The 23,820-nt window shown below is 39.6% G+C and overlaps 1 protein-coding gene across 1 annotated transcript; it reads right to left on the bottom strand.

The window, feature by feature from the left end:
- Window positions 1–387: 387 nt before the first annotated feature.
- Window positions 388–17,249, bottom strand: apbb1 (amyloid beta (A4) precursor protein-binding, family B, member 1 (Fe65)). Its single transcript, XM_061719656.1, has 14 exons — window positions 17,140–17,249; window positions 11,932–12,581; window positions 10,687–10,892; window positions 10,542–10,601; window positions 7,397–7,476; window positions 7,221–7,287; window positions 5,988–6,134; window positions 5,502–5,629; window positions 4,345–4,459; window positions 4,163–4,244; window positions 3,985–4,065; window positions 3,789–3,904; window positions 3,372–3,548; window positions 388–2,754 (listed from the first exon to the last, which is right to left on the bottom strand). The coding sequence occupies exons 2-14, from the start codon at window positions 12,557–12,559 to the stop codon at window positions 2,599–2,601; spliced, it is 2,043 nt and encodes a 680-aa protein (XP_061575640.1). The 5' UTR covers window positions 12,560–12,581; window positions 17,140–17,249; the 3' UTR covers window positions 388–2,598.
- Between the last annotated feature and the right edge of the window lie 6,571 nt (window positions 17,250–23,820).

Here is a 23,820-nt window from a genome sequence, read left to right as displayed (position 1 = left end):
TCTGCTGCCGCCTCAGGAGCATCTTTCATGCGTTTGAGGTCCCTGGATGGAGGCGGGAGCGTCATTATACCTGGACACGTGACTTGGGAAGGGAGGAGGTGCATCTTTTGTCAACACCAGCACCAGCTGCTTTATTACACATTCAAAAAGGGCAAAGATAGCTTGCATGCGGCTTCTTTTTAAATTTTAATGAAATATATCCAAGAATGACAGGTAAAGCCACCATAAAGGAAATGAAAATAAATCCAGTGCTCCGACAACCTGAAACCGAAGCAGACATTTCTAGGCTACGGGGTCCTGACCTGCCCTTTGGAAAACAATCTCTCCAGAGCCACTTGGCTTCACACGACCATATTAACTCACATCAAAAGACCACGAGATAATGAGTTATGATATGTTCACATTTATTGTGCAATGACTTTTATATACATACGTTTTATACACCAAATTTACATAAACAGAAATAAATTAATCTGCTAATGTTCTTTAACTCGTCTGGCTTTAGTGTTGCCACCGACTGGAAACGGCAATCTTTGTGGGAGAAAAAACACAATAACTCCAAGTGACACGTGAGTGACGAGGCAGTAACATGAGTCCATGTAGGCTAGTTTCTATAGTGTTACATCTTACATAGACGAGAGGCAGTTGGGACGAGTTTCGGAGCCATGATTCTGACAGTTTAAGACAATCTGGTCATCACAGAGCATTGATTCACAACTGAATGAGACAATAAAACGGATTTCTTTCACACCTTTTGTTTCAAATATATGACAGCATCATATATTTAAACAGACGTGTAGTTTGTTTTAAATATACTTAATTTGGCACTATTTTCCCTAAAAGGGAAAGATAGACAAACCTACTGCTTTAGTTGTAAGCAATCTAGTGCTGTTAAAATAAGATCACTCAAATTAATAAAAATGTGTCTCAGACCACATGTGGGCTGTTGCACAATGTTCCATAAAATATACCCCATTTCTTCAATCTGATCTCAAGTATTAACGACTCGATGCATTTTTTGCTTAATCTTACATAAAACAAGAAACCTCACTTGGAAATCAGTGTTCAAACACTTTGAACAACGCAGCTTAATAATTGCTCTGTAGAGATCAAACTGCCCAAAACGTCTAACAAACTGCATTCTTATTATTGATGTTGATCATTACTATTGTGCTACATACAGTATTGATCACTGACAACAGACACTGATAAGATACAACTTGGCTATTAGTGTATTCATTATAAAAACTACATCTAATAAGTTAATGTGAAAAATGTCTTAATTGTGTACATTGTAGTGTGGAAACAATAAAAAAAAAAGGATACAATAAAAGGAGAGGCTAAGACCCACACATTTCAAAATGTGGACGAGGGGGAAAAAAAGACAAACTGCTGGAGAAATCCTTGCTGGGCTTTCCACAAACTGTAAATACAGATGTTGTCCTGCTCTCATCTCTCCTGCTTAGCTTCTGATAAACAGACGGTAACAGAGGGACATGCCTATGCAACACAAAAACCTGACATCAGCCCCAGCCTCCTTTTTCCAAACAGAAACACAAAGCATTTACAGGATACACCGATGGCTCTTAAGCACTACACTGCTGCAGGCAGCAAGAACTCTAAACTATCAAAACATGCAGCTTGTGGCGAGTTTCTACAGTACTATTCAGTAGTTGGTGGTGGTAAATGGCTGTGAGACAAACCCCAGAGTTTGTGTTTTTGGATAACTACTATCATTTCTATCATAACACAAGGATTCTCAACAACACGGATCTGTTGGCCTCACATCCAATCTGTTCAGATTTACTCAGTTATGTGAAAGAATAATTCTAAGGAAGTCATCTTATCACCACATCATACTGAAACATCTGATTATTGCACACTAGCACTGAGCTTGCAAATGTTCATGCAAAATGGATGAGAACAGACGACACTGAGATCGTTTGCTTGCTAATGATGTAACGGGTGACCATACAATTCTTTGGAAGACTAAATTACATTGTTTGTCAGGGACAGAGTTACATTGCACACAATTGCGATGACTTCAGTGCTTGTATTAGAAGCTCATGGTATAGAGAGATGCAGTACTGTTGGAGACAAATCAGTACGATGATACTTCACAGCAGCTGCATCACAGCACATTCTTGTGGAAGTCAATCATATAAGGATGGGAATTACATTGAGGATGAGCTGAGGAGAACATTTCTGTCTGGGGGTTAATATTCTCTTTTTCAAACTAATTCTTGTGTGAAACTATATATATTACATCCATGTCCAACATTCATAGCATTGTTTCTGTTAAAACACAAAAATAGTAGACTCACAGAACCCAGTCATGAAAACTTCTGATGTCAGGGGTTCTTATGTTGGGAGATGAGTTTAAAATTCTTGTACAAAGTAAACGCTGTTAAAAAAAGGATTAAATTCAATCTTTTTTGACACACACTATCATATCGTCACAAGCTACTCCACACGGACAAATGACTAGACGACAGAAACAGTTGTAAGGCGAAATTGTGGCAGAATAATGAGTGTAAGTGTTTGTGGGAGTGAAAAGGGGCTGCTGTGATGGACAAAGTGGATCATCCTGGCTCCCGCTCAAGGGGACTGAGAACCGGACTTGTAGCTCTTAAAGCTGCCCAGCAGACTCTGCACCCCCTTCTTGACCCGCCGAGCAACGGAGTCGGCAGGAGGAGTGGGCAGGCAGGAGGCTAGACCGGGTGGACGTGCATCCAGACATTTCTGGTAGCGAAGCTGAAGATATGAACAAAAATACACACAACATCAATGGTGCTTTAGATACAGTAGATTCAAATAAAAACACTCCTGCATGAAGTCTGTGGTCCCGTTAAAACCTATCAATGAATTGTGGGTTATTGTGGACAGAGCGCTGTGAGAACGGTCTAAGATCACATCTGATCACTCAGGCAATGTTCAGAGGTGGTCTGAAATTGTTGAGGCCACATTCTAAAAATCGTGCTTCCTGTTACACAGGATGGGTTCCTGGCTAAATATGGGGAAAATTCTGATTCTGAATCCTTTATTTGTACATGGGTAAAGAAAAAAAAAAAAAAAAAAAAAAAAAAAAATATATAAATAATACATATAAATAAATAAATAAATAAATATATATATATATATATATATATATATATATATATATATATATATATATATATAATAATAAATATAAATATATATATATATATATAGACAAGTAAAAACAAATATTTATAAATAAAAAACAAAAGAAAATCAACAAGCCTCACGGTGTTGGAGTGCAGCTCACTGATCATATTGGAGATATTACAGAAATATCCATGGACCTGCTAATGTCTTGTGTGATGGTGACGGGGATGTTTAGGACTCACCATACATGCAGCCTGCACAGACTCACTCAGACTGGCAGCGTTGGGTTCGCACCAAAACATGTGACAGCTGAAGTCTCGGGGACCCTCCGCCATGATGAAAGCAAACGTGTGGACGTCCTTCCCCACACCCATGAATGACAGGAAACGCACCCTGCACTCTGACAGCACCTCGTCATCCTAGAGGTAGGAATATAAATCATTTAAAAAAACAACAACCCAAAAGTCAAGTCACAGTCACAAAATTAACCAATGATTGAAGTCAGATGATTCTGTTTTCTCATGTGTACCAAAACAATGATGAAACCAACATTTGTAACTTTTATACTTAAAATACAACTGACATCCTATCTACGATGCCAATTATGAAAAACATCTCCTGATGTGAGTTTTACTGTCATGTCAAGCTTGTGTGATTACCTGTTTTGACAGTATCGTTAGAGTGGCTGGTGCGATATTCACGGAGACAGGGGTCCAGTCATGTTTGTCTTTGCCAGTAACCGCTGCCTCTAATGCGTCATTAATGGTGTCCATTCCTGCCGAAGACAACATTAGATGCTGAGTTAGTAAAACCAACTGAAACTATTGCCACATCCAAATCTTAAGTTTTTCTTACCAACTGGTTTGGCCACAGTCTCACAACCAAGATAGTAAACATGGAAGCGCTGGAAGAGTTCATTTTTTGGAACAGGAAACTCTGTTAAGGAAGAAAAAAAAGAGACAACATCTGGTTTACACTGTTAATCATCAAGACGTTTAAAATGGCTTAAGATTGAGTTTAAGATTGAGTTTACCTTCAATAGGGATGACCGGTCTGCTGGAGTCAGAGTTCAGTCTGCTCATCCCTGGCCTAGCGGACTTTCTCTCCATCATTATCTAAAATAAAAATTAGCATCAAAAATCTGAATTACAATGAGGAACTCCAAGGTTACAATGCATTTGTAATAAAGCTAAATTAACTCTAACGAGGGCTGACCTTTGAACACATCTCATGTAAGCTGGTGGCGATGTTCTTGGCAGGCGAGTCACAGCGAAAAACATGACACTTCAGAACTTGGGTCAAGTTGTCTCGAGCCACATAAGCAAAGTCCCTGTAGGTGAAATGGGATGGAAAAGGTCATATTCAAATGTTGAGTCATTTACACAGCGTAAATGTGAGCCACCTTTAGCAGGTATGCCTACGTGCAACAATACACACATACAGACAAGCACACACTAGTAAAAACCACAATGGCACAACTAAAATCTTCAGGATATTAATTATATATACCTTTCCCTGTATATGATGGGAATGCAGCATGAGGGGAAACAAAGAAACTTTAGTTAGAGATCAGACAGTAGGCAGGTAGAAAGGATCAGTAATCTTTCAGCCGCAATCTCTGTCTGCAGTGTTAACAGAAAGCCAGCAGGGGGCAGCAGCAGCACACAGAAGAAACAAGATGATGCACTTCGACATTTTGAACATTATCTTGAATTGAACAAAAACTCAGCATCATAACAGCAGAATATGAAAAAATGTCAACAACTCTTCAATCAACCACTAGTCTGAAGATATATCCATATCATTCAAAACATAAAATGTATACCGGTGTGTGTTAATCTTGCATTGTTATACTTAATAATATGGGCATTACTTCACCATGGAATTATAGCAATATAACAAGGATATATGTGTGTAATTCTGTTTTTTCTTTTCTTTTTTGTTTTGTATTTTGTTTTTTGTTATTACATTTATCTAATCATTTGTTGTTGTGATGTATTGGTGCTTGTTTGATAAAAATATCAAATACAAGCACCATCACCACTTTTCACCACCAGAAAAGGGGAAAAAAAAGAAATAAAAATGTTATCAGGAAAAAAAAACCCAACATAAAATGTAGATATTTCACTTTCAATTTTAATGAATTTGCTATCAAAATGAGCACATGAGCCCCAAAGTTCAATTTTGAAGTAGAGTTGCTATTGGAAAAGACATTTGAGCATGGAGCTTCTGACTATATATTTTTTTCATATTATATTTTGCATTAAATGTATAAGGCCAATAAATAATTTGTGTATGTGCGTATCCTTTGTTTAAATTTACCAAAGCATAAATTAATAAATGACACTTTGTGTCAAGCTGTGGATACTGACCTGCCGTTGTCTCTGCCAACACCCCAAACCCGGATGCTGCCAATGGGCTGAGCATGAAGCAGCGCCTGACCCAGCGGGTCGATCAGGTTCATGGTGTCGTTCTCCAGTACCATTAGCATGTCTTTACCCTGCCGTGGCACACATGCATCATGTATGAGCTGACTGACTTCAGTAAGCACCAGCACCAAATTAAGACAACTTTGCAGAAATTACTACAATTCAATATTTATAATTTGAGGAACGTCTTCATAAATGACTGTCAATTTTTGCAGGAAACCTCCTTTCACTTAAAAAGGTGAGAACACTTACTTCATTTGTACATTCCCAACAACTAAGACAACACAAGCACTGCTTTGAAGCAGGTGACTCGTTGTAGCCACTAAATACAACAACATGCTACTGTAATGCAGAGTGAAATGCAAGATAAAGTAGTCAAGACACTGACTGCCTTCAAAGTGTCTGCACAAGCCAAAAACGTCTCCTCACCTCTCCCCAGATACCAGCTGTGTCATGGAGGTTGTGTTTGTGATAAGAGAGCTGCCTGATGCAGTTGTTGACAGCAACACTGCTCTTGCCAGATGCCAAGTCCTCCTCAGACATCTCCACCCACCCCAGGGAGCGGACTGCAAAACACTGACAGTACAAACATGCAACATGTCAAAAAAATGCACTGTTGCACAGTCAAACAATTCAAACAATCATGAAAACTACGTTGTCGCTTTCTTTTAATGGATCCATATAATACATTTAGTTGTTTTGGCCCTAAATTAATTTCCGTTCACTCATGAGCCAAGCTGACATAACCATGCTTACAGGGGGGGAAAAGTACTATTTGTCATTTATCAAATCCCAAATATTACAAATACAATGGGTATAACAAGTACAATTGGGTCAGTCAAGACAAATTACAGGCAACATGTCTCCAATATCTTACAACAAAAGGGTTTTTACATTTTCCAACTGTCCAAAAGAAGTAAGAAGTTGCAAGTGATAATTCAGAAAATTACGATACTACCACAGATCAAAACTCAGGAAAAAAACAAGACTCAATCTCATATTCAAAAACAGTTAATTATATGTTACATTAAATCCAAGATCTTAAAGCCCCTTTTAGACATGTAATTTGTAGTTTTACTCAATTTTAGCAAAGATATTGTTCAGAAATGTCAATGTTGCTCAACAGCTTCTTTCAGAAACATCATTATTTGGGAGAAAAAAAACTACTTATAAGCAGAGTAGTAGATTAAAATATATAAGTGATTGTAATTATTGCTTCTGTTCATATTTAAACTTGTTGAAGAGGTGTTATAAAGAATCTTGTAACCTTTGAGTTCACCATCTCCCTTGTGATAACTTTGTTGTTTGACGTTCGTTGGAGGGAAGGGACAGCCCATAAATAAATAAAACTAGGGCTTGTGAAGGACACACTCCCTCTCAAACACCCACACTCCTTCAGAAAACTAACATTAATAAAATAAAATAAATAAGACTAGTTGAGGAATTCCGCAAGTCTCCTCCGTCTAGAAGCAGTAGAGAAAACCATGGAGTAGCTAAATTCAGACATTTCTATTCTTTATCTATTTGATCAATTGACTTGGTGATGTAAGATTCTTAATTTGGACATGAAACTGAAATGTTCAAATGCTGTCTGATTGAAGGAAATGAGTCTTCGTTTGTTCTTTAACTCTTACTAAACTGCTAACATCAGTCAGGATTTACCTTGGTTTCTAAATCTGTGCACTGTGGAGCAAGCTTCTCTTCTTCGTCAGACTGGGAGCAACTGTAACTATGGATGCAGGGGAAAAAAAGACAATTCAGAGCAAAACAGAGAAAAGAATCAGACAAATGCGATAATGGTTCAAATACTGGCGAATCAGAGAGTTGATATCACATACTTTAGGTTGATAGATGCATAGCGTAGAGTTGCTCCTTCAAACTCCTTCAGACTTTGATCAGATGCAACTTCTCCTTCCTCCTGAGCATAAATAGCCAACATAATAATTAGTTATTTTAACCTTGCTATGCTTATTTATAAAGAGAAACACAAAAATAGTTTTAAGACATAAATTAGATACGTGTAAATTAGCGAATTGGTATGCTGAGATGAGAAAATTTAAGAAACAGGAACCATAATTACTCATAAATCTAGTAATTATGCACTGGAGACTTCTTTTTGACGATGTAATAACAGACATTTCTCTTTTACTGATCCGAGCATCGCAGGAGAATCTCCTGTGAGCTAATTTCTTGCAGGAGTGGGCCTTTGGGTCTGGTGCTGTGTGTTATGGGAAGCAGCTGAAGGCATGGGCCGTGACATGTTGACCCTCAGCTTCCAAAGCTGGCTCTTGGGAATAAAAAAAAGTTACCTCTGGTGGGGGAAAGAACCTAAATTTGTATGAGGCAGAGAGGTGCTGACTAGCTTTAGTCAGGGTCACCCTGATGAACAGTATGGGTTCTGGAAACCATCTCCTTGAGAGGGGCTTGACCTTATCTCACTCTGTAATTGCTCTGGATGAGAGGCAGGCTGAGTGAGCTGACTTATATTTTATTATCTATCAACCTTAATCTCACAAGTGAAAGAAACTCTTGACATTATGAATGCATTTCTCAAGGGTCCCCTGGCAAAGACTGGCAGCAGTTAAGAGCAGAAGAGTTACAAAACACACATAATAAGAGCAACAATATATACATAGCTCTTATAGCCCCTCGGGTGTATGTTGGGGTCCCTTGAGGGGGATGTTACTGGCATGTGCAGAATCTTTTAACTGGCTCCAAGAAGCCATCATGTGCCTAAAACGCGACTGGGGGTGTCATTGGACAGTGGAAGGAATACTGTGAGTTAGAGTTGTCCCGATCCGATCACGTGATCGGAAATCGGGGCCGATCACGTGATTGCAGACTCGATCCGGACTCGGACGTTATGAGCCGATCAGGAATCGTATATATGTATGTATGTATATATATATATATATATATATATATATATATATATATATATATATATATCAGGGTTTCCGTTGTCCGGTAATTGCCGGACTTTGTCCGGTAAAATATGCCGCAGTCCGGTATTTTATAATCTCTCCGGTCAAAATGTCCGGTGAAAATACTCACTGGCGCCGACATCCACGTGTGCGTTGATTTATGGTTCCGCGTCGCACCGACGCAGAGTCTACAGCGTAGGGTTCGCGGCGACGCGCACCCTACGCACACGTGGAGTAGTGGGCTCGGAGCGGCAGCCATACACCGCATGCGCGGAGAGCACCGCATGCGCGCAGAGCACGCCTGTTTGTTTTGAAGCTGAAGCAGTCCTATGCTATCATGTCTGTTGTTGTTGATGTAAATAACCAATCACTGAGATATATTGCGCACGACAGCCAGAACTCAGGTACCAAAGTCAACAAAAAAAAGTGCATGATGAGTTAATTAAATTATGAGAAGAAGAAGAAAAAGAAGGAAAAAAAAGGAAAAGGAGAAGTTCTCCTTTTCAAATAACAATATAAATAAAATGTTACCAAACAAAATGATGAATAAAAATTACCTGTAATGGCAGGCAACACATCAGCTGCAGATGCAGTCTCTCTGCTCATTAAAATTTTTTATACTGACTTAAGAATGTTCAAGCTGCCTACCTCCTATGTGCTCAGTTTACAGTACACATGTTAAAATATAATAAAAGGGTCATCCTGCATAATTTTATTTTCTCTTCTTCATTTTTTATTGTTTTATAAAAAGTATCGGATCGGGACTCGGTATCGGCAAGTCCTCAAAATCAAAGGACTCGGACTCGGAGGCAAAAAAACCTGATCGGGACATCCCTACTGTGAGTATCTTCTCAATCTAACCAACATTTCTCTTCCTCAGAGGAAGCTGAGTCCGTAGACTCTGGGGTGGGCTCAGCCACTGCTGATGTGGTCCTTTTTGGCTTCATGGAGCTGTGACCTTCAGCTTTCTTTGGAGCGGTTAGCAGCCAAGTGTGAAGCACTGGGGAGGAGAATCCGCACTTTCAAATCTAAGACCATGGCTTTAGTCAGAAAATGGTTGAATGGCCTCTTGGGGTTAGGAGGGAGGAGCTGCCTCAGGTATCTCTGGATCTTGTTCACAATTGAGGGAAGAATGAAACAGCAGAAAGGTAAATTGCTGTGGAATCGGCAGTAATGCGAACTCTGTTGTGGTTTGTTGAAGGTGAAACAAAGCTGTGCAAAAATCTCTGTTCAAAGGTTGGTCCTATCCTCACCGGGGGTCACAGACTGCGGGTAATGACTAAAGGCATAAGACTTTGGAAACTAGAGGCTGCAATGAGTTTCCCCCACAAGGAGGGACCATCTGGGCTCAAAACCCTGATTCATTTCAATGTTTTGTAAGAAACGGTGTCCAACAAAACAAAACAATGAAATGAAATGTTGCTTTGGGGTGTAATAGACAATAGAAATCCCACAACAGCAAGCTAAATAAACATCTGGCCAAAGCTGGATAAACCACAAGTTCCAAGTAGCTGGATACCATGGTGGGGGGGGGGGGGGGGGGGGGGGGTGGGGGTGGGGGGAGGGGGGGGGGGTGCCACTGCCACACCTTCTCTTTGGTCACTGATGTTGAAAAGTGCATAAAATGGCACAATGACAAAGTAGATGTGGGACCAGAGGAAAAATAACATCTCAAAAATCCTCCTTCAAGCTTTTTCCTATTAAAAAAGGACAATTTTATGCATGACAGACACCCAAAGATGCCTTCAGTCCTGCAGCTATGTGGGACATTTGAAGAGTCCCCGACAATCACTGTATCTTTACATATTCATATTCTGGTGTTTTGGAAGACCATGTAAGGGAATTACAATTCCTCTAGCCATTGCTCAAAACTTGTATAACTTTACTTCTTGAAATATTAAACCAGTTCTCTGTATCTCATGCCACACATGTGAAATGTATGGGACCTTGGCCAAACTGCATATAATCTTTTGAATCACGTATTCACTTGATCTATCGAGAGATCAATTCATATATGACAGCAAAATGGGTGTTCATTTTAAATTTGGAAATGGCTTACCTTCCATTGTTCACCTTCATCAGCACCTTCCTCTGTGCCAGAGAGCTGAGCCCATGACTCCTGCAAATTATATAGAAAACACTTTTTTTAATCATAAATTTACTTTTCAATATTTCTGCCAAGTAATATCTACTCTTGCACTCACGTCAGGTTCCTCACAGGGTGTAGTCTCTAGGGACATACTGGAGGACATCATGGAGTCACCAACTTTACCCAAGGGGGAAGGAGGTTCCCACTGGGTTGTGCCCGTAGGAATGTGCCAGTAGTACGTGCCTGATGTATCTCGCACCCTCATCCATCCTGACGGCAGGTCTGTGTCTGTTTCAAAAGCACTGGAGTCCCAGAAGGACTCTAAAAAAATGCAGAGCAAAATGTGAAAAGGAAATCATGTTGTTGTTCAAGAGTAAAAGCATTTAAGACTTCAATGGTGACAACGCAAATACAAAAAAAATACTATTCTTTAAAATGTTTAAATTAAACAAAGCATTGTAAACTGACTATTCCACACAAAAAAATTAATACAAGACCCTTACATACTGGCCTTTCTTCCCCATTTTCCCCAGTCGTCATTCCTGTATCCTAGAACTATTTTCTGGAAGGCTTAAAAACCAATCCTCTTTTTTCCACCTTTAGGGGTAGACAAAAGTGTAAGAATTCCTAACAACTGATCACCTTGAAGGCGTTCGGCACCTTCACAGTGACGTGGAAGAAACAGAAAACCTTTGGCTGCTTTGTCCATTTTTCTTATTCATTCCCTCTAAATAAATTAACAATACTGAATTGGGGAGATACAGAAATAAGAAACCCTCTTGGTATTTTAGGAGAAGATTAAAGCAGGTGCTACATTATGGAGACATTTTAGAACTAAAGAAACAGTTGAATGTTCAAGTCAACTTCTCCACACATCAGCACACACACAATCACTCTTTCATTCCTGTGCCTTTCATGTGCACAGACACACACACACACTTTTAGAAGCCCACGAGGACACTTTTTAAAAAGGGGGGCCACGACACTTATAACAATATGAAGAAAGCTGCCAGCACTGCCTCCTCCACCATTATTGTTTTGATAATGGTGTGCAACAAAGATGACATCTTCAGTCATGTTTGACGGATGCGATGTAGAGTCGCACATCGTTTCTGGAATGCCAGTTTTGTGTATATAAAGACACATGTTTGCTGGATTTTTAACTCTCGCCTGGTCCAGTGTGTAATGGGCACTGGAGTTCAATTGGTGGTACACTTGGGTAAATGTTACAGAATGCCAGTATGCAAGCGTCTACTGATAAACATTTGGATTTTTGTTATGACAGCAAACTTCCCTCTCTAAGAATTGACATTCTACAGGCTGTGTGGCTTAAAAGTCAACCCCATGTACTTCTCATTACCTCTGTTGCCATTTGGAGAACTTTCGGCGGTGTTGTCCTGAGACAGTGCAGGCCAGTTGGACTCCTCATCACTTGGTGTCCCGTTCATGTTGGAGAAAAGGAGGCAAGCATTTCTCCCCACAACACTGCCCTCTTTTTGAGACTCAGCAAGACTCTTTTCTCCCACGGTGCCACCCGATGTCTCCTCATCTTCCTCTGACTTATTTTCCCTTTCTTTATCATCCTCTTCTCTCTCTTTATCCTTTTCCTCGGTTGACTCCAAAGTGTCGATAATTAGGGGCTCATTGAGGATGTTCTTGGACTCCTCCTGACTGAGGCCAGGGGTCATTGCTACTTTAGGAGGCTTGGTCTGCACCTCGTTTTCTAGTTGTTCTTCCTGAGTGATTTTCTGGAGAGGAAAGTCTTCCTGGTTTCCATTCTGGTTGATATTGCAGTTATGGTCCTGATCCTGTTGATTCTCAGCCACTTTTCTCAGCTGGTTCTGGCCTTCCTTGACCCACTTGGCATTGTTGCTGGTGGACTCCTGCTCGCACCAATGGTTGCCATCATTCAGCTTGTTTTTTAGCTCTTCATCTTGCTTTTGTTTATTCACAACGTATGTCATATCTTCATCATCATGGCCACCCATGGTAACTTTCCATGTAATTAATCTGATGGAGACAGAGGGAGCAAATTGTCAGCATTACAAACAGCATGGTACCTAGCATACAGATAAATGCTTTTCATCACATTTTGAGAAACATTTACATTTACAACTAAATTACTGGGCAGGTAAGCATTTCTCTTCATTGTTTTTAAACAAAATTCAACTCCAAACCAAAACAACTTATTTTTTGATCAATGTAATATGTGTGGTCTAAAGCAATTAACATATTTGATTAAATGTGCAGCTGTATGGCTCCAAGTAAAATGGGAAAAAAACTAAAACATTAAAAACTGTATAAAAATTTTAAAAAATAGAAAATATATATATATATATATATATAAATCTTAGCTCTCAAAATAACTAAGCCACAGTCTAACTTCAAAATCAGCAATTGTTGTCATCTGATTCAAAGTTTAAATATTATCCCTCTATGTCTGGGGATGTGTCACACAGAAGGCGTGTTTCCATTACCCCTAGATTTGCACAAAACCAAACATCAAAAAACCAAATCCTGTAATGGGAATGGCATTAATTTAAAAAAGAAAAAAAAAAACAACAACATCAACAATCCCCCAAGAGTGAATAAACATTTGTTTCACTCCCAGGTGGTGGTTTTTCAGGTGATTTAATAATCCAATTATTTGCAAAAGTATAATGGAAATGCTCTTTGTGAATTTCCGGTCTCTGGCAGTGCTGGATGTGACATAGTCGGTCAATTTAAATTAATCAAAGTCTAGTTTCCAGACGTTTTTGGCCTCATTAATACGATATAGGTGTGCTGTAACAATACTTAATCATTATACATTCCATAAGGGCTTTGCCTCTGAATAATCATCCGCTGCCTTCATCATCTGCCTATTTTCTCAACCTGCAGTAGGTACAATCGCAATTATTACTGTGATTATCGTCTTGTCAAAGACTAAAGAGTCCATTTTCTTAAATGTTGAGATCTTCTTTTTCGTTGACTTCATTTGACTTCGAAAAGAAGTCAAATGAGATATGGAGAGTTACGAGAATTACACACAATGCAAAAACACTGTTCAATGGAAACAACGACCCCCTGCACTGCTGCCTTTATCGCAAATTCAGACATTCGATTTTCTTTTGCACAAAAGTGTTACGTAAAGGCGACTAAAGAAGCAATACTAAGACAGCGAGCTGCAGGAAGAGAAACAAATGAAGGTCCAAACAAAACATAGCTGGAAGACACATTTACATAAATGAAGTGGTTGTGTAATAGATCTCTGTCCAGCAGAAAAGTTCATCCATCCATATATTTACTTCCACTCATCTGAGCTGTGATTTGGGGTCAGTCACTCAACAGCATGACAAGTGTAGTTATAGGGAAGGGTTTGATTCTGTTTTGATCTTTTTCTTCTTTTTAAACAAATCATTACACACAAAAATCTGATGATAATAATAATAATAATAATAATAATACATTTTATTTATTTAATGCTCTTTTCAGGGCACTATATATATAAAGCTTTATATAACAAGAACTTTTTTCAGAATAGAAAATTTCAGGCCCGATTTGCCAGTCAAAATTTGTAAACTGGTGATGACAAGTCAGTAGGCAGGAAGCAGTCAGAATGTATTCTTGATCATGTCAACAACCCACATACAACCCTCTCTGTAGCAGACAAAATCTGATACCCTGATATGCTAATCCATTCCTTTACCCATGTTCTTTGACTTTTTTTGTCCATGTTTTGAGCAAAAAGTACAGTAACCAATACTCTTTTCCCAACTCAAACCACTTTCAAATCATCAGCTGTGTTTTGCATGTGGCCATGCTCCATGATTTGTTGATAAAATTAGGTCTTGGAGATCAGCAGGGAAACTGTATTGCTATCAGATCCTTTAGTGTGTGAGCCTCCATCTGTGATGTACCCAGTAATGTGAACAGCTAAATGTCTATGGCCCCTGATTACAATACAGCACGTCCAGTAATCTGAACAGAGCATTGATCAGACAGCTTGGAAAACCAGTCTGAGATCATGTTAAACATCACCTAGTTGCTTGGTTTGAATCATCTAAAAACTCAATGAAACACCGGGGCTTTCCAACTCCAAACTTCTTAGGTAGAAGAATTGTGTTGCTACACAACTATGACAAACAACCAAGATGGAAACATAGCACTATAAAGGCTGGAACATCAGAAATAAAAAAAGGAAAAGGCTGAAACAGTCAGTTTATTGGGATGAGGATGCTTATCTCAACTTCCATTTGAATGATAAATTCCCTACAAGAATAACCAACTCTAAATCTGGATTGATACATCGCTATCTGTTCTCCAATGACCAGAGATCCCTGTAGCAAACAGTCACTGAGCACTTTTGAAAGAGAATCAACCCCTTGTGTACTAAAAAGTCTGTTGCAAATGTCTTCAGTGCAATGAGTACCACATACACACGGAAGGTTCAGTGCAGCTTCACAACTCAACAATAAATAGCTGATAACTCCTATGACAAGGAGATATTGCCTGAAGTCAAAAGGAAAGCAGAGAACATCAAACTTGATCAGAACCAAACTCAATAAAATGTCAAAAGACGTGGGGCAATTTTGCCCGTTGGGGACCTACAGAGTGGAAAATTATAACTGTTACGGGTGGTTGGATTAGCTGCCTGGACCTTTCTGGATCAAGATGAGACTGGAAGACTGGAGAAGATGTCTGTTTGTGCAAATATACAATCAATCACACACACAGTATGTGTAGCATATGAGAGAATTCGCTAACAGTGTTTCAAGGAACTATAATCCCATATTTAAGATCTTTATCCAGTGCAGCACCTCATGCTTGGCCTAGTTAGATAAAGGGTCTGAAAACTGATCAGATAATGACTTGCCAGCTTTCTACACCTGACTTCAATCCTTGAAAAGTGGTGGGCTTCTTTCAACTGTCACTGTTGGGTAAAACAATATGAACTACACCTGAGTTAAGATTGATTGATGAGGAAGATTGAAGAATAAACCAACATAAAACATAAACATAAGTACATAAAAAATACTTAAAAAATAATAGGTCTATGCAGTATATTGAATGTTTTCAATATACAAAAAGTTGTGGCAGGATGAAGCTTGACTCCAGAGGTTGGTAAACAGGACTTTATTCCACACGACAGAATCTCAACAGAAACTGACAGCTGACACAGAACACGCGTTGCTCAGCAACGATGATGCCCCGTGATTGTGTCCACCACAAAGTATATGAAATATTTTTCTTTTAATTGATTTACTGCTCTGTATCGGTATATAGACAGGCACAGACTGCAACGGACAATCAGGTCTGCAGAGAGGATAACTGGGACTAACCTCCCATCTATCCAGGACCTGGACCGGTCCAGGACCAGGAAATGGGCAGGTAACATCTCTGCAGACCCCTCACACCCGAGACACAGTCTGTTTGAACTCCTCCCCTCTGGACGGCGCTACAGAGCACTATAGGCCAAAACCTCCAGACTCAAAGACAGTTTCTTCCCCCAAGCTGTTGCTCTGATGAACTCTCATCACTCAGAGTCTCAGAGTAATCAATCACTGTGCAATAATAATATTAATATTAATAATAACAATAATAATAATGATAATAATAATGATAACCACAATTCCATGCTATAAAAATGCACCTTTTCAATAACCATGCCTACCTCATACTGCTGCATCTTTCCCTTTTAAATTGTATACATGTTAATAAGAGCTGTGATTTTCTATTTACTGTACAGTGAGCGAAAGTAACCGGGTCAAATTCCCTGTCTTGGCCAAATAAACCTGATTCTGATATGTAGGAGCTGACATTATAAAAGGGTAGGCGTAATAAGTCAAGCTTCAGCCTACACCTTTTTGGTCTTGTTTTGTTTGTATATTTTGGTCTAATGCAATATTAGCATTAACTTCATGTTTATTTGTTTTCTTTTCTTTCATTTCTTTTGTATTTGAATTCTTATTTTGGAAATGACCAAACAAACAAACAAACAATTAATTAATTGAAATATGCCACACAGTTTATTCAAAATATTTTTTTTAAACAAACATCTAATAGTATCTGAATTTTGAACTGAATGTTGTTTCTGTGTTCAGTCCGGACTGCTGTGGTCAGTTTAATGCGATGAGCGAATAAAGCCTGAATTATGGTTCTGCGTTAAAGCGACGCAGAGCCTACGCCGTACGGTGCGCGTCGCCGCGTACCGTACGGCGTAGGCTCTGCGTCGGTGTAACGCGGAACCATAAATCAGCCTTAAGAAACGTACTCAAACCGCTTCACCTTATTTATGCCAACGCGGCCGCTTAATGTTAGCAGTCAGACTAAAACCAACCCCAGCGCAAGATTATACGCCACAACGGATGAATATTAACTAGAAAACAGTGCCAGGCTCCAGCTCTACAACACAGGTGTAGATTTCAGATGCCAGCTGTAAATATCGAGCATCGATCCGCCATCATCAGTGCTAGGCTAGCCTTAGCTTCTCCCGGAGCTAGCTGGACAACGTCCCCAAGCAGATTTTAAAAAGCCCAGCTGTAGTAACAAATGACTTAACAATGTACTATTAACAATTCTGGCTTACCAACTCCACCAAAGGTCACGTAGTCGAAGAACGAAGCGATAACTACATATTTTCTCGGGACTCGCTCGGACTGTGGGCAGCGGCGGAGGACGAACCTACGTCACGGCTACGTCACGGGCAGGGGGCGGGGCCTCGCGGCGACACACCAACAGCTTCACTACTGTGTTTGGACCACGGAAACTACGGACCATATTTTCTTCTCTTGTGATGCAATACAAACATTCTGGAATAATCTTCACAGATGTATTAAACGGAAAATTGCATCGTTCCCATCCTCTATTTCTAAAGATAATGTAACTTTTGGTATGATCTTGAAAAACAAAAATGATGAACTCTGTTGCAATGTAATCCTCTGCTTGGCAAAATGTTTTATCCACAAGAATAGGATACTAAAATCATCCCCAAAATTTTGTGTATTTATGAACGAATTTAAAATGTATATGAAATCTCTAAAACGTATAACAACAATTAAGTCACGAAATTTATATGATCTCTTAAAGAATTTTCCCTACTGAATTGAATAAAATCAGTCTGAATTCCCCCTTATAAAAGCTGCTTTTTTTCCTTAGTAGTTTTATTACTTTACTAATTTAATTACTTATTTATATAAGTTCCTTTTATTTCATTATGTCTGTTTATTATTTATTTTATTCAGTCTGTTGCACTTTAGGTTAAAGCATTTTAAAATATGTCACATTAGGGTCAGTTTTATGTTCCCTTGTTACCCTTTCTGGATTTCTAATGCTGTATTATTCGTCATGCTCAATTCACTCAGCTGTTGTAGTCTTTTCTATTAATAACGTCATGCCATTATATGTACTACATTTGTTTAATTGTTGTTTATTATTACTGTTGTAATTGGACATGTACATTACTACCTGCCTTGGGAACACCTGAATGTGTTTTCACTAATTGTAACGTCTGACCTTTCAATAAAGTTTCTAAAAAAAAAAAACTACTGTGTTTGGACCATGGATCTATAATATTAGGTTTGGACCGTTTGGACACATTGATCCGGTGTTCTGCCATTTTTTGCTGCTTTGCCAAAAAAAATGCTACCTAATGGTTTTTATACTTTTGCTGAGCAACAATCTTACTGTTTTACTCCCTAGCCCACTTCTTTTCCCCCCAAGTGGTCCTTGTCTCTTGCCAGGCCGTCATTGTAAATAAAAATGTGTTATTAATGACCTGCCTGGCTAAATAAAGGCGAACGACTGAATGAATATCAAATAAACCGATAGAATTGTTTTTTTTCTTCTTTATCATATAATGTTCACAAAGTGTAATGCGATTCATGTAATGGGTAGTGTATTTTTGAAAGATCAAATACTCATCATCCCATATTATCGATTTAGCGTGGCAATCAAACTTTGAAAATCGACTGTGCGCATGCGCAGAGCCACAAAGTAGCATTTCTCGGCAGGTAGCAGAAATTGACAGAATACCGGTTTGCACCTCTTTTACAGTTTGGACTGATTCTTTACATTGGACGAACCCTCTTGTTGAACTCCACCCTACAACTAGCTGCTAAATACCTTTAGTGTTTCCCCTGTTACTGCTGTGCAGTAACCACAGGTTTCTGACTCCAAGGGGCCGCTTACTTTTTCCAACAGCACTGTGAATGTTTAACGGGTGCTCAATTGTTTTTGTGTGCTATCATGTAATGCACATTGTGATTGTCTAAAATTGAGACTCAGATGAAAGACTGATTAAATTTGATTATAAATTAGTGAAGAAAACCAGTTCATTCCAAACGTTTGACATATTTTTCTTGCTACTGTGTGTTAGGCACCATCACCTTGCAGGTTGAGAGTAGAGCACTTTTATTGTGACTCCAACAATACCTGTGAACAAATTAATTTCAGAGTTATCTTCCTTTTTTCCCTGGAGTGGGATTTGTTTTTTATGACTATACATGGTGGAGTTTTTTTTTTAAATACTGCCTGATATAATGTATGTGAATTGGTGTTCCTGCACTAGAAAAACAATGCAAGGTAGCTTTAAGATTCATATAATACATATAGAACAATATGGTCATTCACACCATTATTTTTACTTTTTATTTTATTTTGACATTATTTTCTTGTCTGTCTCTTATCCACTGAAGCCACTCAGTGCTTCTCTTAAACACACTTAAGCATCTGTGTGTTAGAATAGAATAGAATAGAATAGAATAGAATAGAATAGAATACTTTATTGCCATTATACATGGCTACAGTGAGATTAAAAGCAGCATCACCTTTCCAGTGCAAGACAGTGCAAACAGATTCAAGAAATATAAATAATATTAAAAGGCTAAGGTGCATTTTTAAATAGTCAAATCAAGACCTGAGATCCTATCTACAGATTAACATATTACTACACATGTGGTGGAATATTGCACAGATAGGCCGGAAAAAGTATTAGATTTTTTTAAATTCGATTTGATTTATTTTGTACATGTAAAAAATAACAATTCAAGATATGATGAGAAAACAAAACAACAATACAAAGAATTTCATACTTTAACACTTGATATCTTAATTTACAGACTGTAATACAGTATGTCAGCAGGCTCTCCATGGATAAGCAGTATTCAATTCAATTCAATTCAATTCAATTCAATTCAATTCAATTCAATTCAATTCAATTCAATTCAATTCAATTTTATCTGTATAGCGTCTAATACAACAAAAGTTGTCTCTAGGATCTTTCCAGAGACAAGAACATGAACATAAACCCCCGAGCAATTATTACATAAACAATGGCAGGTAAAAACTCCCATAGTGGGAGAAAAACCTTAAGCCAAACAGTGGCAAGGAAAAAATCCCCTTTAGGAGGGAAGAAACCTTGAGCAGGACCAGGCTCATAAGGGGGGACCCTCCTGCCGAAGGCCAGACTGGTGGGAGTCGGGGACGTCAACAGCACACAGCAGGCATGTGGAAGCAGCAGCAGGATGACCAGAGGGGGGGGCAGGCAGGTGGAAGCAGCAACGGGATGACCAGAGGGGGGGACCGCAGGCCAGCACGCAGCTCCTGAAGCTCCGGCCTGCAAACATGCACAAAAGAGAAAAAAGGGGGCCAGCACAGGAAACTACAGGAACGATGGACAAAAATGATAGCTATGAGGTACTTATAATACATAAAAATGGAAATGGAGAAGAGAAGAAGGGTGAGGGGCACCGCCCAGTGGATCAGGTTGTTGTTATGGGTCGGACTGCAGTCATTGGTGTACAGGCTGTACAGGAGGGGGCTCAGCCCATAGCCCTGTGGAGAGCCGGTGCTCAGCATGCGGGTGGAGGACCGGTGGGGGCCGAGTCTCACAGTCTGGGGTCGGTTGGTGAGAAAGTTTTTACTCCAGTGACATGTGAGAGGGGGCAGGCCGATGGTGGTCAGTTTTGTGATGAGGATGTCTGGGATTATTGTGTTAAATGCAGAACTGTAGTCCACGAAGAGCATCCGGACGTAGCTCTGCTGTTGCTCTTTGCACTTGTTAGGGCCCGAGCACTTACAGTGCGAAGGCCCTATTGTATCTGTAGGATTTCTTTCTTTCTTTCTTTCTTTCTTTCTTTCTTTCTTTCTTTCTTTCTTTCTTTCTTTCTTTCTTTCTTTCTTTCTTTCTTTCTTTCTTTCTTTCTTTCTTTCTTTCTTTCTTTCTTTTTCTTTATTCTTCTTTTTGCCCCCCTAAACGTGCCCAAAAAGTCACCAAATTTTGCATGCAAGCCAGGCCTGGCGATAAATTTGATATTTCATGGTTTGCATTAATGGGCGTGGCCTAACAGCTCAACAGCGCCCCCTAGAAAACTTTTCTCTGCCATAACTTTTGAATGGTTTGACATAAAGAGTCGTGGGTGGTGTCATCGGACTCGGTATTGAGTCCTTGACCATAATTGGTGAAAATTAGCCCCTCCCCTTCTTCTGATTGGTTGTCCCTATTTTCTGCTATAACTTTTGAATGATTTGACATAGAAAGTCGTGGGTGGTGTAATTTCTGATATGCTTATGGGGTACGGTGGCCATGAGTGCGAGGGCCCGTTCATCGCTGCTTGCAGCTTTAATTGTGCTTTTTCTTGCTTCTTGCTGCTGAAGCAAGAAGCATCAGAAGAGCCTCTGAAGGTGAAGTTCAGCGGCTCCGTTTCCTGTCTGTTGACTTGTTTTTCTCTTGGAGGGCTTTATTGTCCTCCTGCAATAAAGCCATCTGGAAATGAGAGGATGAAGACGGGAAGAGAAGAGATGTTGGGGAGAAGAATTTGGAGAGGAGGAGGAGAGGAGGTGAAGTCGCTGAGCTACTGGTTTCCAGCAGCTTTCTCTCTGCTCGACTTTTTGAAAATCCGGCTGAACCAACTTTTCTTCTTCACCACCTTTTCCTTCTTTTTGTTCTCTCCACTTTCCATTTCTTTAGGATGCTCTTCATCTTTTTCTTTGATGTCATTCCATTTTTTCTGTACTTTTTCATCTCTTCTTTCCTCATCTCCCCTTTGTTTCTTGAAGATCTTTAAGAAACATCTCTTCTTTTTCTCCTTTTTAACAATCCTCTCCTCCTCCTCCTCCTCCTCCTCCTCCTCCTCCTCCTCATCATCATCATCATCTTCCACCTCCTCCTCCTCCTTCTCCTCCTCCTCCTCCTCCTCCTCCTCCTCCTCCTCCTCCTCCTCCTCCTCCTCATCATCATCATCATCATCATCTTCCTCTTCCTCCTCCTCCTCCTCCTCCTCCTCCTCCTCCTCCTCCTCCAGGATTCTCTCTTTCTCTTCTAATTGTGTCTCCAGCTGCAGTTTCTCATCCTCCTCTTCCAAGTCTTTCTCCTGTGCTGCTTCATCTTCCTTTTCCTCCACACTTTCCACCTCTCTCTTGAGTTGTGCACAGTCTTTGTCTGTTTTTATTTCGGTATCACAGATTTGTGTCTTTTCCATTTCCAGGTCCTTCTGACCCGTTTCCATTTCTTTCTTTTTTGCTCCATTAAACTCTTGATCTCTCCCTGCAGCTTGTTCTTCTCATTCTGCAAGTTTACAGCATGTTCCTTCATTTGCTTCATCTCATCTTTCTCCACATCAATGTTGCACTGCAACAGTTGCAGGTCTGACCTCTTCTCCTCCAGATCAAGCTTTGCTGCTTGCAACACTTCCATCTCCATCTCCTGTTTTTTCTTGCCCTCCATCACTATTTTTTCTTCTCTTTGCAAGCTTTCCTTCTGCTCTTTCAGATCCATTTTTTCCTTCTCGTATTCTAGTTTTATTTCTTCAGTCTGTCTTTTGAGTTCTTCCAGGTTCATTTTCTCCTTTTCAACCTTGACCCCTCTTTCCTCGAACCCTTGCCTTTTACTTGTCAGTTCTGCCAGAGCCTCCTCCACCCGGACCCAGGATTTTTCCTGTTCTTGCTTCTGCTGGAGACTGATCTCCATGTTGTACTCTTCCAGATTCTTGTTTTCCTCGTGGAGAGCTTTATTTTCCTCCTGCAGCTGCTGGAGTTGCTCTCTCAGGTCAACTGTGTTTGAGTACATTTTCTGGTTGATCGACAAGATACTTTCTATTTCCTCTTTGCGACCAACAAGTTCACACACCAGTTTGTTCCTGTATTTGGTCTGGAAATCATGGTCTCTTTTGCACTCTTCTAACCCCCTTTGGAGTTGGTGGAGTTCTTCTGAGACCTGGGACTGAGCTCCATCCCTGGGAGAGCTCACAAGTCCCTGTCTGGGTCTTGGACCTCCGTTAAAAGGCATTTCTGCGATCAACACGGTAGGGAATGTGTCAGTAAATGTAAGTTTGAAGTTCTGAAGCGTTTTCTGAGGTGTTTTCCAAGTCGTAGACGTGGTTTCCAACAGAGAGTCTTGCAACAGGTCGTGTCTTGAAGAATTCAAGATATACGGTTTGAAATGTGTCAGTAAATGTAAGTTTGAATTTCTGTAGCGTTTTCTAAGTGTTTTCCGAGTCGTTAGACGTGGTTTTCACCAGAGAGTCTTGCAACAGGTAGCGTCTTGAAGGTTCAATCCACTATGGAATGTTGTGAGAACGTTGGTAACCTTGGTGAGCGCTGAACTAATTACGTCAGAGGCCCCGCCCAACATGAAAAAACGATCTCTTTGATGTACGTGATGACGTCACGCGGACGGGCAGATCCATCATGGCGGCGCCGTAAAACGGTCCAAATCACCCCCCCCCCCCCCCCGAAATAAAAACGATCCAAATCCCCCCCCCCCCCCCCCCCTGTAAAACTGCCATCCCCCCTTTCCATCTCTTATGTCATTTCATCAATGAATGTGGTTTTACTGTTATTTCAACATTTACAGTCATCACCAGAAAAATAACTTATTTGACAATTTTCGCCTGTTTCAAGTAAATTTTCACTTGAAATAAGTAGGAAAATCTGCCAGTGGGACAAGATTCTTCTTGTCATTACTAGCAAAAAAATCTTGTGCCATTATTTCTCATGACTTAATTTGATTTGATTTTTATTTGTCTCAAACATGCACAAGCCTAAAACAAACGGTATATATAATAATATTTTATATAATGATAACACATTATATAACACATGTAATTATATAATAATTATGTGTGTATATATAGCTATATATACATTTAAATATGCGGTTAATAGAGACAGTCTAAATAAGTATATTTATATGGGCATGTGTGTACAAATATATAGAAATATTCAACTATGTGTATGTATGTATGTATTGGTATGTGTGTGAGTATAATTA

Source organism: Cololabis saira, chromosome 4 (assembly GCF_033807715.1).
Source record: "Cololabis saira isolate AMF1-May2022 chromosome 4, fColSai1.1, whole genome shotgun sequence".
Taxonomy (NCBI): Eukaryota; Metazoa; Chordata; class Actinopteri; order Beloniformes; family Belonidae; genus Cololabis; species Cololabis saira.
Note: the sequence above shows the minus strand (reverse complement) of the source record. Positions and strands in the feature narration are given on the sequence as shown.